Genomic DNA, 14,481 nt, shown 5'->3' with positions numbered 1-14,481 from the left:
AGTGTTTCTGGAGACCAAGATTAAATACAGAACACATTTTGTCAAGGAAACGGTGCTCCACAAACAAGCAGCTACATTCCAGAGTACTTTTAAAACTAAAGATAAAACTATGCAATAACTAGCCTTTTTCTATCAATCTACTTAGAATTAAGTTTTAGGACAAAATCCGTTAATAAGGCAAAAGACTGACCACTTCTTTGAAAATGATGCCTTATGGAAAACTTGGCTAAATTGTACATTATCATCAAAATGCTTAAAACTAGCTTTGACAGGCACACCTGGTGGGCTCAGTCGGTAGAGTGTGTGACTCTTGATCTCCAGGGTTGTGAGTTCGAGCCCCATGTTGGGTGTAGAGATCACTTAAAAATAAAAAATCTTAAAAAAAAAAAAATAGCTCTTATGTATCAACTTTCTCACTTTTATAAGTACAAATGTCCTTCCATCCCTCACATCCTTTTCACTCTTACTCAAGGTACCTTTCATTTACTTCTCATGAACCAACACAAATTTCATATTTAATTCACAAGTTTAAAAGTTCTATCAATTCATATACAACGAGCAGCATGCCATGTACCTAAAAACAGATCGTAATGGCTGATTTTTTTTTTTTTTTTAAGTTGCTAGAATTCTGTTCTTAAATACAATGCAACAGTGCAAGAGGAAAACCCTACCAAGGGCTGACACAGGCACTGGGGGCATTGCTGGACTGGGCAGAAGAGCTGCTGAAGAGCACGCACAGTCTCTGGTGGTTAACAGGGTTCAGACAGTCCACCTGAAAGGGAAGAAACGGATGAGCACCCCAAGTGGCACCACACTCCAACCCCAACGCAAGCTTCTAATATCCAACACATTCCTCTTGACTTGTGAAGCCTCCAGTCATCACTGTAAGGGTTCCACAGAGGACTGAAAACTACCAGAAACTAAATATAAGGAAGAAGAGCAGCTCATTTTTGAGACAAACCAGTGCAAAAACCTTAAGCTAACTTAAAAATACAAACAGATGTATAGCTTGTTTTCTTCAATACTCTTTTTTACTTATAAAAGTGCATTAAATTATTTGGGAAGTAAATAGTTGACTAAATAGTCCATATGATACAGTCTGAACTGGGGCACCTGGATGGCTCAGTCGGTTGAGCATCAGGTTCTTGATTTCATCTCAGGTCACGATCCCAGACTCATGAGATTGGGCCCGGGTCAGGCTCTGCACTGAAGCATGGAGCCGCCTGGGATTCTCTCCCCCTCCGCCCCCGCCCCTCCTTTGCTCTCGCTTGTACCCAAGCGCATGCACTCTCTCTCTCAAAATAGACCAACATTTAAAAAAAGAAAGTCTGAACTGATGGCTGGATATAACATCAATCTGAGAAAAACTCTCAAGTATTTATTTACTTATACTTTATACCTGTTCTTGAGCATTACAAAGGCAACAGGTGCTCTCTGTCAAAAATCAAATAGTACAGAGGTAAGTGAAGAAATTCATGAAGTACATAAAGCCTCTCCTCCGTTGAGGCCACCCTACCTCCCAAAGTGATTGCTTTCATTATATGGTTAAAAACATGACCTCTTTTTGCTAGCTCGCACGCATGTACACACAAAAACACCCACATAAGAATACACAGGGGACAGTGTTTTTATAAAAATGAGAGGATTCCGCATATAACACTACTTGCTTTTTAACCCTTGAAAATATATCACAGGCTCTACCTGGGTTATTCAATGAGATCCAACTCATCCTTTTTATTGCAAAAAACTAGAAACAAGGCTTCAGCAAACATCCTCGCATATATATTCCTACAAACTGTAAGCATCCTTACATAAGATGCTTACTTATATCTGCAGAATAGGCTATAAAAGATGGGAATCCTGAGAATGGCTACAATTAACAACACAGGAAACAACAGGTGTTGACAAGGATGTGAAAAAGGGGAACCCTCTCACACTGTTCGTGGGAATGCAAACTTGGTGCAGTCACTCTGGAGACTAGTATGGAGGTTCCTCAAAAAGTTAAAAATAGAACTACCCTGCGACCCAGCAATTACACTCTTACACTGTTTACCCAAAGGATACAAAAATATAAATCTGAAAGGGCACATGCTCCCCAATGTTTATAGCAATGCTATTAACAGCCAAACTATGGAGAGAGCCCAAATGTCCATCGAATGATAAACGGATAAAGAAGATGTGGTATATATACATATATATACACATACATATATTTATATATATGTACATATATATGTGTGTATGTATGTGTATATGTGTGTATACATGTATGTGTGTGTGTGTGTGTGTGTGTGTGTATATATATATATAATGAGAATGTTACTCAGCCATCAAAATGAATGAAATCTTGCCATTTGCAACAACATGGAAAAGCTACAGTGAATTATGCTAAGCGAAATAAGTCAGAGAAAGACAAAGACCATATGATTTCACTCATGTGTGGAATTTAAAAAGAAAAACAGATGAAAACATGGGAAGGGGGGCGGGAAGAGTGAGCGAAACAAACCATTAAGACACTCTTAACGACAGAGAACAAACTAGGGTTTGATGGAGGGGTGGTGGGTGGGGATGGGTTAGATGGGTGACGGGTATTAAGGAGGGCACCTGTGATGAGCACTGGGTGTTCTATGTAAGTGCTTAATCACTTCTGAAGCCAATATTACACTACATGTTAACCAACTAGAATTTAAATAAAAATTTGATAAATATAAATTAAAATTTTAAAAAATTGGAATCCTGGACCATAGGTATGTGTATGTGTGTATGTATATACACATACATACATACATACACACACACACACACACACACAAACTAAAACAGATCTCCCTATCATTTTCTATAAATTTACATAAATGTATATAAACACAATTTACATAAAATTTATTATAGCTATTTTTCCACACCATGTTAACCATGACTCTTACCACTTTCTTTTTTTGCCAATCTCACAAACAATAATGTACCGAACAGAAAATAGTATATACCATTATTATTTAGCACTTCCCTAACTACCAGTGAAATTAAACATCTTATTTATTCTATTAAACAACTTCATATCCTCATTTAGAGATGGATGTTTTCATTAGTTTTATTACAACCACCATCAGTATTTCCATAAGCAAATCTTAATTTCCCCTCAATTGCTGTTTAAAAAGAATAAGGGCATAGGGCGCCTGGGTGGCCCAGTGGGTTAAGTGTCCAACTTCAGCTCAGGCCATGATCTCATGCTACGTGAGTTCAAGTCCCTCGTCAGTTCAAGTCCCACGTCAGGCTCTGTACTGACAGCTCAGAGCCTGGAGCCTGCTTTGGATTCTCTGCCTCCCTCCCTCTCTGCCCCTCCCCCATTCACACTCTATCTCTGTCTCTCAAAAATGAATAAATATTAAAAAAAAAAAAGAAGGGCACTATCATAGTTAAGTAATGCAAAGTGTTTTATGCTAAAGAAATAAATCTGATTTTCTAAAAACACATCAATTTTCTATAGTAAGCTTCATCTTGCTCTCCCTCATAATCATTAAAAGGATCAAGGATGCATCACACCACACCCAAGTCACCCTGCCACAAATTTTACATGGCTCCACCCTTCTCCCCATGGCAAAGCTCTTCCTACTTTACTGTGAGCTCAGCATGAAACGTTCAAAAGTCAAGTTTCATTACTTTATACTCTTATTTTTTTTTATGTTTATTTATTTCGAGAGAGAGAGAAAGGGAGAGAGAACAAGCAGGGGAGGGACAGAGAGAAAAGGAGAGAGAGAATCCCAAGCAGGCTCCACACCCAGGACAGAGCCCGACCCAGGGCTCTATCCGATGACCCTGGGATCATGACCTGAGCCAAAATCATGAGTCGGATGCTCAACCAACTGAGCCACCCAGGTGCCCCGTCCTACCTTATACATTTGAAAGCAATACATGAGCCAACAGACTCCGGGCAAAAAAAAAAAAAAAGAAACTAAAAGAAGAAATACATAATAAATCTGCAGGCAATCTGTCATATTCATGGGTTTTTTTTTAACCCTGCCACAGCAAGTTTTTCAACACTTTCTAAATTTGCACAAGCTCCCAAAGTGGTCTGCCTCACCTTTGTCGACCACACTGCATCACTCGGAATCAACCCTTTCTCCTCGTCACCATCAGTTTTGCTTCCTGATCTGCCACTTGAAGTACCAGGTACATCCTTTGAATGAGCAAAAGGGTCTGCATTTTTTTGCTGAATTCTTCCTCCTCTGGCCCGATAATCAGCCAGCATTCTACCCAAGCTCTGGCTATCCCCAAGATGCTCAGCAATTCTAGTGCTCACTAGCTCGTGCGAGGGCAAGACTTGAATAGCCTTGGCCTGAACACTTCCGTTCATGCCTTGAAGACCAGAGAGATCCCTAAGCAGCTGCTTCTTCCGCCTGCTTTCCACTTCTTTGAACTCTTTATTGAGGAGAGGAGACCAGTAAACCTGCTCTGCGAAATAATCTCGAGTAGAGCATCTCATCCCTTTTTCAGTTAAAAGGAAGGGCTCCCGGAATGTGATCACTGGGGAGATACAGAGGATCACATCTTTCAATTCCTGTTTAAAGGCCAAAGAATAAGTCTTTCGTTTATCTTCAGAAGAGGTAACCTCCTCAGTAACATACAATCCAGTGTCATCCTGCAAAGGGTCTCTAAAGGCTCTCATCTGGCTTTTGGGATCCTGTAGCTCATCTGGGTGCTGCAAAGCCTCCGGCTGCTCCAAGCCCACAGCATCCTGCTGGTCGTCCACGTGGAGCGGCAACAACGATTCTGGGACCGATGGAAAGAGAGCACAGGGGATCCCTGCAGGGCAAGCCGTTGTGGCATACTCTTGATGCTTCAAACAGGCAACATCCTGTGGAATGCTTCTATTCTCCTGGTCACCCTTCTCAAACACAATCCTTGATTCTAGCAAACTGCTATCATCGGAGGGCAGAAATTCTGGAGGAAAGTCAGGCTCCCGGGGGAGGGGACTTCCGCTGAACGGCTCTTGTGCGGTCCCTTCATCCTCCCGCCCCTCAATCAGAGAATGGAAGGAAGGGTTTTGTGTTAACGTAGGAGGCATAGCAAATTCATCCATGAGGAAGGAGATTTCTAGTTGAGAATGATAAGCTACACAGATCATAAATATTAGGATCTCTTTAACTCGAGCCAGCTCATAATCAGAGCCTCCTCTAAGCTTGATTGTACAGCCCAGGTGCTGTGGACAGCCTTCAAAAAACATCAGTGTTTTGGTTTGCTCTACAAATAAACATATAAAAAGTTTAAGAAGACATAGTTGGCATTCCACAAGCCCAGACAGAATTATTTCATTATCTTGACCTCTACAAAAGAAAAACTTTCAAGTAAGACCACAGTTACCAATCCTCATTTAACAAACACTGCTAATAGATGTTAGTATTATAACTAAACATTATTAATGGATTATTAGAAATTAGGAAAAAGTAAACACTGTAGTACTGATGAGTTTACTCATTTCTTCAATTCTCCAATCTCAGGTCAATCTATCTAATGATCACTCACCATTAGGCAACTGAAAGATCTGCATATAAAATTTGTGACAGGTGCCCAGGTGGGGTTTTGTAAGCAGCTGGTCCATCGACATTACTAAATCACCTTGGGTCATCCGACTGATTCGTTCTAAAACTTGCTAGAACACAGAAAAACGTTTTATTACAAAATTAGAGAATAAAATTCTTAGTAAATTTTATCTGGAAAATAGGAAAAATTTAGACATAAACTTCACAATTAATTTTCTTAATTTTAATTATATAATAATTTTTGATTCTAGATTACACTGTAAGTAGTTGCTCAGTGATCAATATGTTCCCACGAAAACAAACCAGACTCATATTAATAACATTATTAAAAGACATTTGAGCATCGTGCACAGGACTGGGGGAAACGGGAAATTTCCTAGAAGTGGCCTCTATTCTGAAGAGGGTAACTTTTCAGGAGAGAGAGCATCTTCTACTCGTACAATTCCCCAAACAAAACAAAGGCTCAACAAATACTACTCATTACCAATTATCTATTACATCTTTGGTGTTACAACTATAATGAGTGCTATATAATTTATTACCCTTTCCTCCAGTCTGAGATTCTCTAGTCTTAAAGAAACGACTGTCGTGCTTACTGTCGTACTTTCAATATATATGGAAGACCAAACAGATAATCAAAGATCCCTGCATATCAATATGATGCATATAAATTTAAAAACAGAGATTTTTTTTAAATGATAGAAAAATAGGAACACTCACTGATTTTACATTAATGACCAAAGTAATGCCATGTTCTAGTAACATGTCTTGGGCAATCCGAGACACTGTTTTTTCAACTAGAACCAATGTAGGTCGAACATCAACTATTCGCTGAACATAATTCTTCAAGAATTCCCTTTCCTAAGGAAAAAAAAAAACATCAAAAATATTATACCTGCTTCAATTCAAGATCTACAAATATTAAAACATCAGGAGGGTTTGACTAAGTCTCTTCATCTCCAAATAAGTCTATAAGCAAGTCACTTCAAACACAACCAAGAATATTATTCATAAATCTGAACTGTTGGTTATGCTAATAAAAAAGGGTTTTAGGAGAAATTCCATTTTCTGACTCACTAATTGTACTTTGAAGGATTTTCAATTCTTAATAACTAATAATGTGAAAGCCAAGAATCCAACTAGTTTGCTCTTAGAGATTAAAAGAAAACAAACAAACCTAACCTCAGTGAACCTAACTCCCCAATGAAAGCAATTTCTCATTCTTTAAATATAGAATCCCCCTACTACATTCTGAAATTAACTAGAGTAGCTCTTCTTTGGGTACTGGAATAAATAACTCTCTAACAGATGCTATTTCAGCTTCTTCCTCATTTCAATCTCCCAGAAGATCATCTTCTACTTAGTACAGCTATAAAGACCTAAAACATACCACTTAATACAATTTCTTGACGAAGGCTTATTTTCAAAGCAAATGAATACTACCAACAATGACCAGAGTTAAAACAATACAAATCACTGACTGTTTCATAAAATTTATGGGCTCCAGAAAGGAGACACTTGAATGTGTGTGCATGTCTGTCACTTCTGCTCCACACGCCCGAAGTGTCTTTTGAGCAAGTCTGTATTCATGGTCAGTGCCGCCAGCAATGGATGAGCCTACTCCCTGCAATGAACCCACCACTATGAAGTACATTTCTACCGTTTTCTGTTTACTGATAGAAATCGTACGTTTTCAACATCTCCAATTATTAACGAAATGGATTTTTTCCCTTGAAACGTGTTAATTTCCTACTCTACTTACCAAATGGTCATTTAATGGCATTTTCAATGATTTTATCTGTACAGCTTCAAAAGTGTAACTATAATAAGTTGATTTTTTTTTTTTTTTTTTTTAAATTTCTGGCCTTTGGCACAGGGATGGCAAATACACTTCCTCTCAGTCCCAACTATAATCAGCTATCGTGACTGCACATGAAGCACCATGTTCAAAGGAGGCCTGGGCCAGGCCCAGCAAGGACAGAATATCGGGAAGTGGGCCATGAGCATGGAATGGAGCAGAAGCACACCAACAGACCTAGTAGTGATGAGGGAAACAAAGGCAAAAGAACTGTAACTTAAATGAAATTTCCTAACAGCTTACAGCACACTGATACCTGAACATGCAGAGTGTGACCTTCTTCAAGGAACTCAGGGCTGCCTTAGTGCCTCAATGTTTATGTTTTACTAAAGACTAAATGTAACCTTATCTTAACAGCAACTAGCCCGTCAAGGTCCAGAAAGTCTTGCTTCCAAATTCCTTAGAGACTTCTGCTATCCCTAACCCTCACTAATTAAAAAGTATATAATCAGTCACTCCTCACAATCCCAGGGCAGCTCTTTCTGCTCAGTTACATTTCTTTTGCCTCTGTTTCCCTCTTTCTCCCCACGCTGTAAGAAAATCACCTCTTTACACCGAAAATGTCTCAAGAATTCTTTCTTAGCCGTTTGTTCTCAAACCCAAAACTTCCAAATATCATAATTTCACCAGTAGTGCCAGCTTTGTGAAGACACTGTAAAGCCCCAGGGTAATTACCTGCTTGGCCTCTGTCACTCACCCTCTTTCTAATTACAGGCATACCTTGTTTATTATAGTTTGCTTCACTGTGCTTCGCAGGTACTGCACTTTTTACAAATTGAAGGTCTGTGGCGACCCTGTGTCAAACAAGTCTATTGGCACCATTTTTCCAACAGCATTCGCTCATTTCATATCTGTGTCACATTTTGGAAATTCTCGCAGTATTTTACACTTTTTCATTCTTACTATATCTGTTATGGTACTCTGTAATCAGTGATTTTGAACAACTCACTGAAAGCTCAGATGATGGTCAGCATTTTTTAGCAGTAAAGTGTTTTTAATTCATGTATACTTTTTTTTTTTTTAGATATAATGCTATTTGCACACTTAAAAGGCTACAGTACGGTGTAAGCATAACTTTTATATGCACTGAGAGACCAAACAAGTCACCTAAGTTGCTTTATCGCAATACTGGCTTTACTGCAGTGGCCTGGAACCGAACTTGCAGTATCTCTGAGGTACACCTGTATGAACCAAAATTTCAGCTTCTTCTTTGCTTATTCCACATTGATTGGACCAAACAAAAAAGGAGAAAAAAATAAGCTGATGCTTTATATTAATTCAAACTAAAAGCTTCTATAGGGCAGGTATTAGAGGTATAAGAAACTATGTTTCAAAGCACAACCAAGATGCTTTAGGTTATGTGAATTAAATCATGTCTCTTAGATACATGTTTGCCCAGAGCAAACTTCTCTAACACAAAAAGACTTTAGTATCTTAACCTACTTGCAAGAATGGAGTTAAAATGGAGTGAATAAATTTAAGTATAAATGTTCTGTAAATAATTACCTGTGGATTTCAGCTACCCAATTCATCAATTACAAGACCTATAATTTTATACATTTTAACAAATGCAACCAGGATAAGCCTTACAATCAATGCAGTTGTGATCTGATCCTATAAAAGTTTTCCACGGACCGCTTCATTGAGATCAAGAAAATTCCCAGCATTAAAGAATCTGAGATTCCATAGACAGTAATTGTGTTTCCCCTAATTCCTTATTTCATGTCACCACTGAGAAGGCACAGTACATCAGAGCTAGTAGGGAGGGTATGATATAGGCAGAACCCCTGATTTGCCTTATTTATAACTGAATTCTAAAGAAGAAAGAGCCCCAAGTAACAGAGTTCATTAAGCAATAGAGCAGAGTTCCATAAACCACAACGAAGTTTCTTCTGTTGGTGTCTATGAATTCAGTACAAAAGTGACTGCTCCTACCACTCTCAGAAAAATGTGCCTATCACCCATGAATTTTCAAGTTTCTCTAAATGTTTCTGGAACTGAATGTGTTTCTACTATAATATTACAGACACATTCCTGAAAACCTCCCATTTTGAACAACTGCTGATTAAAATTAATAGTATTTATGGTAGAAAAGAAGTCGGGGCAAAAAACTTTTTAAACCAATATAACTTCATATCCAGTGCACTAACAAAAATAATCAGTACCTTGAGAGAGAATGTGGACAGCCCCAATGGGTAGCTCAGCACAGCTGGAGGCTGCCTCATGCCTCAAGGGAAATTTTAAGTGTACAAAAGCAACTGCAACAGTACAACCACAAAAGGAGCTCTGAGCAGTGGAGCCATTAAGAAACACCCAGGGCTAGGGGTGCTTCCCTCCAGGGAGAGAGTCCTTCCAACAGCAGAGCACTTTGAATTTCTTAAAAAGAGCCAAAAGGGTTCCTGCCTTGGTAGCAGCCAAGCTGAGGCGGATTCTTCTTTCCAGTTGAGGGTTATGAGGGTTATGATCCTACTGCAGCCATGCTGGGTCCCCTTAGCTAAGAAAAATCACATAGAAACCAACACAACTTCCATCTGATGCTGCTCCCCTTTACCAGCTGTGTACAAGGTAACCGGTGTTCCAGAAACAAGTGGTTTAGTAGAACAGACTATATGAAAAGCCAGGTATTGCCACTGGGAATCTGGTAAGTTAGAAAAATACTTGAAGTAAATCAACAACCCAAATGCACACAGAGGCCAGAATTCAGATTTTCACTTTTTCTTCCGTATATTCCCAAAAAGTTCTAGGTTCCCCTTAACACTCTGAAACTCTAAAAATAAGGAATGACAGGGGTGCCTCAGTGTCTCAGTTGGTTAAGCATCTGACTCTTGATTTCGGCGCAGGTCATGATCTCATGCTCACATGTGAGCATGTGAGATCATGCCCAGTGTCGGGCTCTGTGCTGTCAGCACAGAGCCTGCTTAAGATTCTCTCTCTCTCTGCCCCATCCCCCGCTTGCAAGTGCATGCACTCTCTCAAAATAAACATTTAAAAAATAATAAATATAAATAAAAATGAGGAGTGACAGAGGTTTTGGTAAGCTTCCAAAGTAATACATAAAAATGTCTTTTATAATGATTTAATAAATTAAAAAAAATTTTTTTAAGTTTATTTATTTATTGGGCGGGAGAGGAGGGAGCATAGGCGGGGGAGGAGCAGACAGAGAGAATCACAAGCAGGCTCCACGCTGTCAGTGCAGAGCCATACAAGAGGTTTGATCCCATTACCATGAGATCATGACCTGAGTTGGAATCAAGAGTCAGATGGTTAACCAACTGAGCCACCCAGGCGCCCCTATAAAAAAATGTTTTTAATGAAACAAATGCAATTGAGTTTCTTTGCCCCTCCAATTTAAGCGGCTGGAAAGAGTTCTAAGTGTTTGCAGGCACTACAGTACACAAACATCCCTCCAGATCACTGTTTCAGTAAGAAGTTCTTACCTGAAGCACAATAGGATCAATGCAGGTAAATTTAGTTTCTTCTCTGTAGAGATACTCGATGGAACATTTCAACAGAAGAATTTTGGGATTTTTAATACAAGAATTCATCTACAAAAGATGAAGTTTGTTAAAAGATTTTAAAGTCTATTATGTTACAGACCTCCTTTAATCACTAAACTCACACTGTTTATAATTCCTCCTAAATAGATTATTTCCTTATATTTGTAATGAAATACTCTCATTTAGTTCTTTTGTGGTATTCTCTTATATATTTTTTCAAAACAAATAATGAGCTCAGAGCAATGCAGACTTCTAAAAACTTGGCTCTATACTCTCTTAAAAGGTTTTTGTTTTTTTAATATTGCAAGAAAAGATATCAAGCCCTGGGTATGGAGGAGAGGAGCTTAAAGACAGGATACTTTATAAACTCATAGAAATCAGCAACTTTGAAAGCCGAACTTAACCTTTCTAAAATTCAAGGACAGAGGAGGGAGAAAAGAATGAAAATGCCCCCTGAATAGATTCCAAGAAACTATAAACTGGCAAGCCAAAGTGGGTAAAAAGTTTAAAAAGGAAAACCTTAAAGCATATCCAGAAGCACAGATTCCAACAATACACCCTATCCATGTAACTAAAACCACAGGCAGAAGAGCCTGGATCCCGCAATGGAGGTTTCAGACTGACCATGCTGTAGACTCCAAATAGGCAAATGATCTTGAAACAGTGACTCATCAGTTGGGGAACTACATTTAGGGATTTTTTACCAACTATAAATTAAAGACTACCTCTAAATATGGTCAGTGGAGCAAGACAGTCATTCATGCCTATGTTTCTACCACACCCACATATAACTTTCAATTCTGGAGATAATCTCAACATACTTACCTTTTAATTCAACACAGATCATTTCATTTGGCTTAAATTACTACTTTGATGGGTAATGTGCCTGGTTTAATAAGATTCTATGTAGAAATAATGACAATAGTTCAAATCCAAGCGTACTTTTATTTATCTATGGTCACTAATAATTTTCAGGAGCCTAATGCCTTTACCAAAAATGAATTAGTCTCTGCTTAGAAAAGAGTGAAGATAGGACTGCAGTTCACCCACCTAGTCGTTCAGGCTAGAAATCTGCCTAAGCTCTCATAGTAACCAAATCAGTATTCCCAGAGGTGGGGGGTCAGGTTATCTCTATTTGCAGTAAGCTCCCATAGTGATTCAGAAGCACAGCAAGTTTGAGAGCACTGCTAGACTGATGGCTTCTCAAAACGTGAGGAGCAACAAATGACACTGGAAACATCTGGAACGCCTACTTTAAAAGCAACCCCACCTCCCCACCCCACCAACTCCCTTATACTGAATGAGAATTTCTAGGGGTTGGGCTTAGGACTCTACATATTTAACTATGTCCACAGGTGACCCTAATGTACTATGCACTTTGAGAATCAGTGGCCTTCAGAATAAAGTTCAAGGCCCCTACTGGGATACAAAGCCCTTGCCTGCTTCCTCCAACCTCATCTCCTTTCTCATCTTGCACCTTAGGATCTCAGAGATTCTTTAACACACCAGGTTATTTCACCCCATTTCTTTGTGTTAGTGCTAGAAAGAGGCCTCAGGCCTGAAGGCAGAGATAGAAGGTAAGAAAGATAAGAGTATCAGTGATAATTCTGCAGCTCAGCCCTAAAACAGCAAAGTTTTAAAATTCTAGGCCTCTGGAAGGACTCCAGGCTATTAGAGAAACCTTGTCTCCCTAAGATGTGGCAGGGTCAAGGGAGAAATGATACCAGTATCCTATCATTCTGTTGGTCTGGAAGCCTGACCCACCCTCCCCCTATCTTCTTTTGTCCGATGAGTTCCTATTACCCAAATCCTAATCATCATCAGCTCTGGGAGACCTTTCCTGAACCTCCAAGATTTCACCCCTATAGCAGACACTGCTAAACTACTCCTTGATATCCATTCTCCTTCTCTTCTATGATTAGAAGTTAGTACCCCAACTTGTTGGCTTGGTACACAATCATAGTTTGCTGACCCTCATTGTCGGAAAAGATCACATTACCTTTTTATGTGCAATATTTTTGGTACAAACAAATCCATTGACAACCACAGAATCAAACTTCTTTCCACCTGGAATCTAATGAAATAAGAAAACAAAACTCAATAATATATCCTTAGAATCCAGTCGTTTGGATGTTATTATTTAGTTCCATTTTTAGTTTTAACTATTATGTAATCAAATCAGAAAAGAAGTTCCAGAATATAGCTCTTCCTTTCAACCAATAATTAATGGCATCTAGCACGACTGTCTATTTACCCATTTCCCACTCTCTACAGTATTAGCTGGTGCTCTAAAATACCAATCTGACCGAACAAATTGGCAATTAAAACCATTACTAAGTCAAACGTCATAGGCAAAAAATACATACAGGACTCCATTACCAGCTAAATAAAGCAATTACCCACTGCTTTTCCTCAGAACAGTGACAGTAATCTGTGGGAAGAGGTCTTCTCATAGACGACACATCAAGCAAAAGGAAGCAAGAAGGGAAGAAACCGTATTTGCTTGGTTTCCCAATTCACTCCATGCCCAACTCACCCCTTCCATTCACCTCTCACTTCCTATGAGTGGCTTCCATGACCACTGAGTTCATTGTTAACAAACACATCAGGCAGAAGAACCTTCCCCTCCTCACCGAGAACCCCCTTTAGATGACCATTAAGAGCCAAATGACTGCCAGGCCCACCGATCAGCACCTAGCATTAGAAAAGCATTAGCGGAACTCACTTTTTTAATATGGACAAACTGACGGATGTCCATGTCATCATCCCGGTTCTTGACATCAGGTCGGACTGTCTGAACAACCTGGCAGACCAGTGATACAATGATGTCCCTCCAAGATGGTGACAATGACTCATTATGGAGCAACTGCTGGAGTAGTGCCATCATGTGGTTGTGATTAGCTGAGCTACAAAAATGTCACAAGAAAGAAGTTTGCAGAGTTAATACCGCCAGAGACAAGAATTCTGAAAATCAACAGGCACTCTACAAAGAAATAAGCATGTGAATTAGGGCTTGAAGATCTGTTTGAGTCAATCTTATTTTATCTGCGCCTTAATGATCTTGCACATGAATGAAATCTGTGAGTATATTCAATTAAGAAATCTGTGAGTATATTCAATTAAGATAACCCCTTTCATTCAATGAAATTTTACCCCATAAATTACAGTGGGCACAGACAATCACAGTTGAGGACTCTTACAAGAAAGTTCATCACAACAGGCTTTATTTCCTAAGTAATCTTAGTATTTTTGATTTCATGAGGAAGAAAAACTACTCTGCATATGCCCACCAAGTCACCGAACATTATAAAAATGGAAAATTAAAATCAAAAAGCTCACTGCCTTACAGCAACCTCTCCATGGCTTGTTTCTCTCCATTCTCCTCCCTCAGCAGCTCCAGGTTGTTATGATGCCAACCCAAAGGTGTGAAAGGCAGCTCTTTGGATTTTTCCTCAACTCGACGATTAAATAAGGATTCTAAGTATAAAATAAGAAATTGTATTTCGCTGTTGCATTTTATACCATATACTTACAGGTTTAGAAAGTGCCAAGTTATCCTTTCAAATTTTTTAAAGTCTGTCAGTTC

General features: G+C 39.0%; 1 protein-coding gene across 7 annotated transcripts in view; it reads right to left on the bottom strand.

Annotated features, from left to right (window-relative positions):
* Nucleotides 1–14,481, bottom strand: part of PIKFYVE (phosphoinositide kinase, FYVE-type zinc finger containing) — an 87,427-nt gene that overhangs the window by 32,543 nt on the left and 40,403 nt on the right. For all 7 annotated transcript variants that reach the window (XM_042949972.1, XM_042949969.1, XM_042949966.1 and 4 more), the window contains 8 exons: nt 14,243–14,372; nt 13,621–13,801; nt 12,895–12,969; nt 10,836–10,943; nt 6,261–6,401; nt 5,524–5,650; nt 4,082–5,241; nt 672–772 (listed from right to left, as the gene is read on the bottom strand). In XM_042949972.1, the coding sequence (XP_042805906.1) occupies nt 672–772; nt 4,082–5,241; nt 5,524–5,650; nt 6,261–6,401; nt 10,836–10,943; nt 12,895–12,969; nt 13,621–13,801; nt 14,243–14,372 (2,023 nt within the window). The remainder of the gene's footprint in view (nt 1–671; nt 773–4,081; nt 5,242–5,523; nt 5,651–6,260; nt 6,402–10,835; nt 10,944–12,894; nt 12,970–13,620; nt 13,802–14,242; nt 14,373–14,481) is intronic.

The sequence above is a fragment of the Panthera leo genome, chromosome C1 (assembly GCF_018350215.1).
Source record: "Panthera leo isolate Ple1 chromosome C1, P.leo_Ple1_pat1.1, whole genome shotgun sequence".
Classification (NCBI taxonomy): Eukaryota; Metazoa; Chordata; class Mammalia; order Carnivora; family Felidae; genus Panthera; species Panthera leo.
This window is presented reverse-complemented; position numbering and strand designations above follow the sequence as displayed.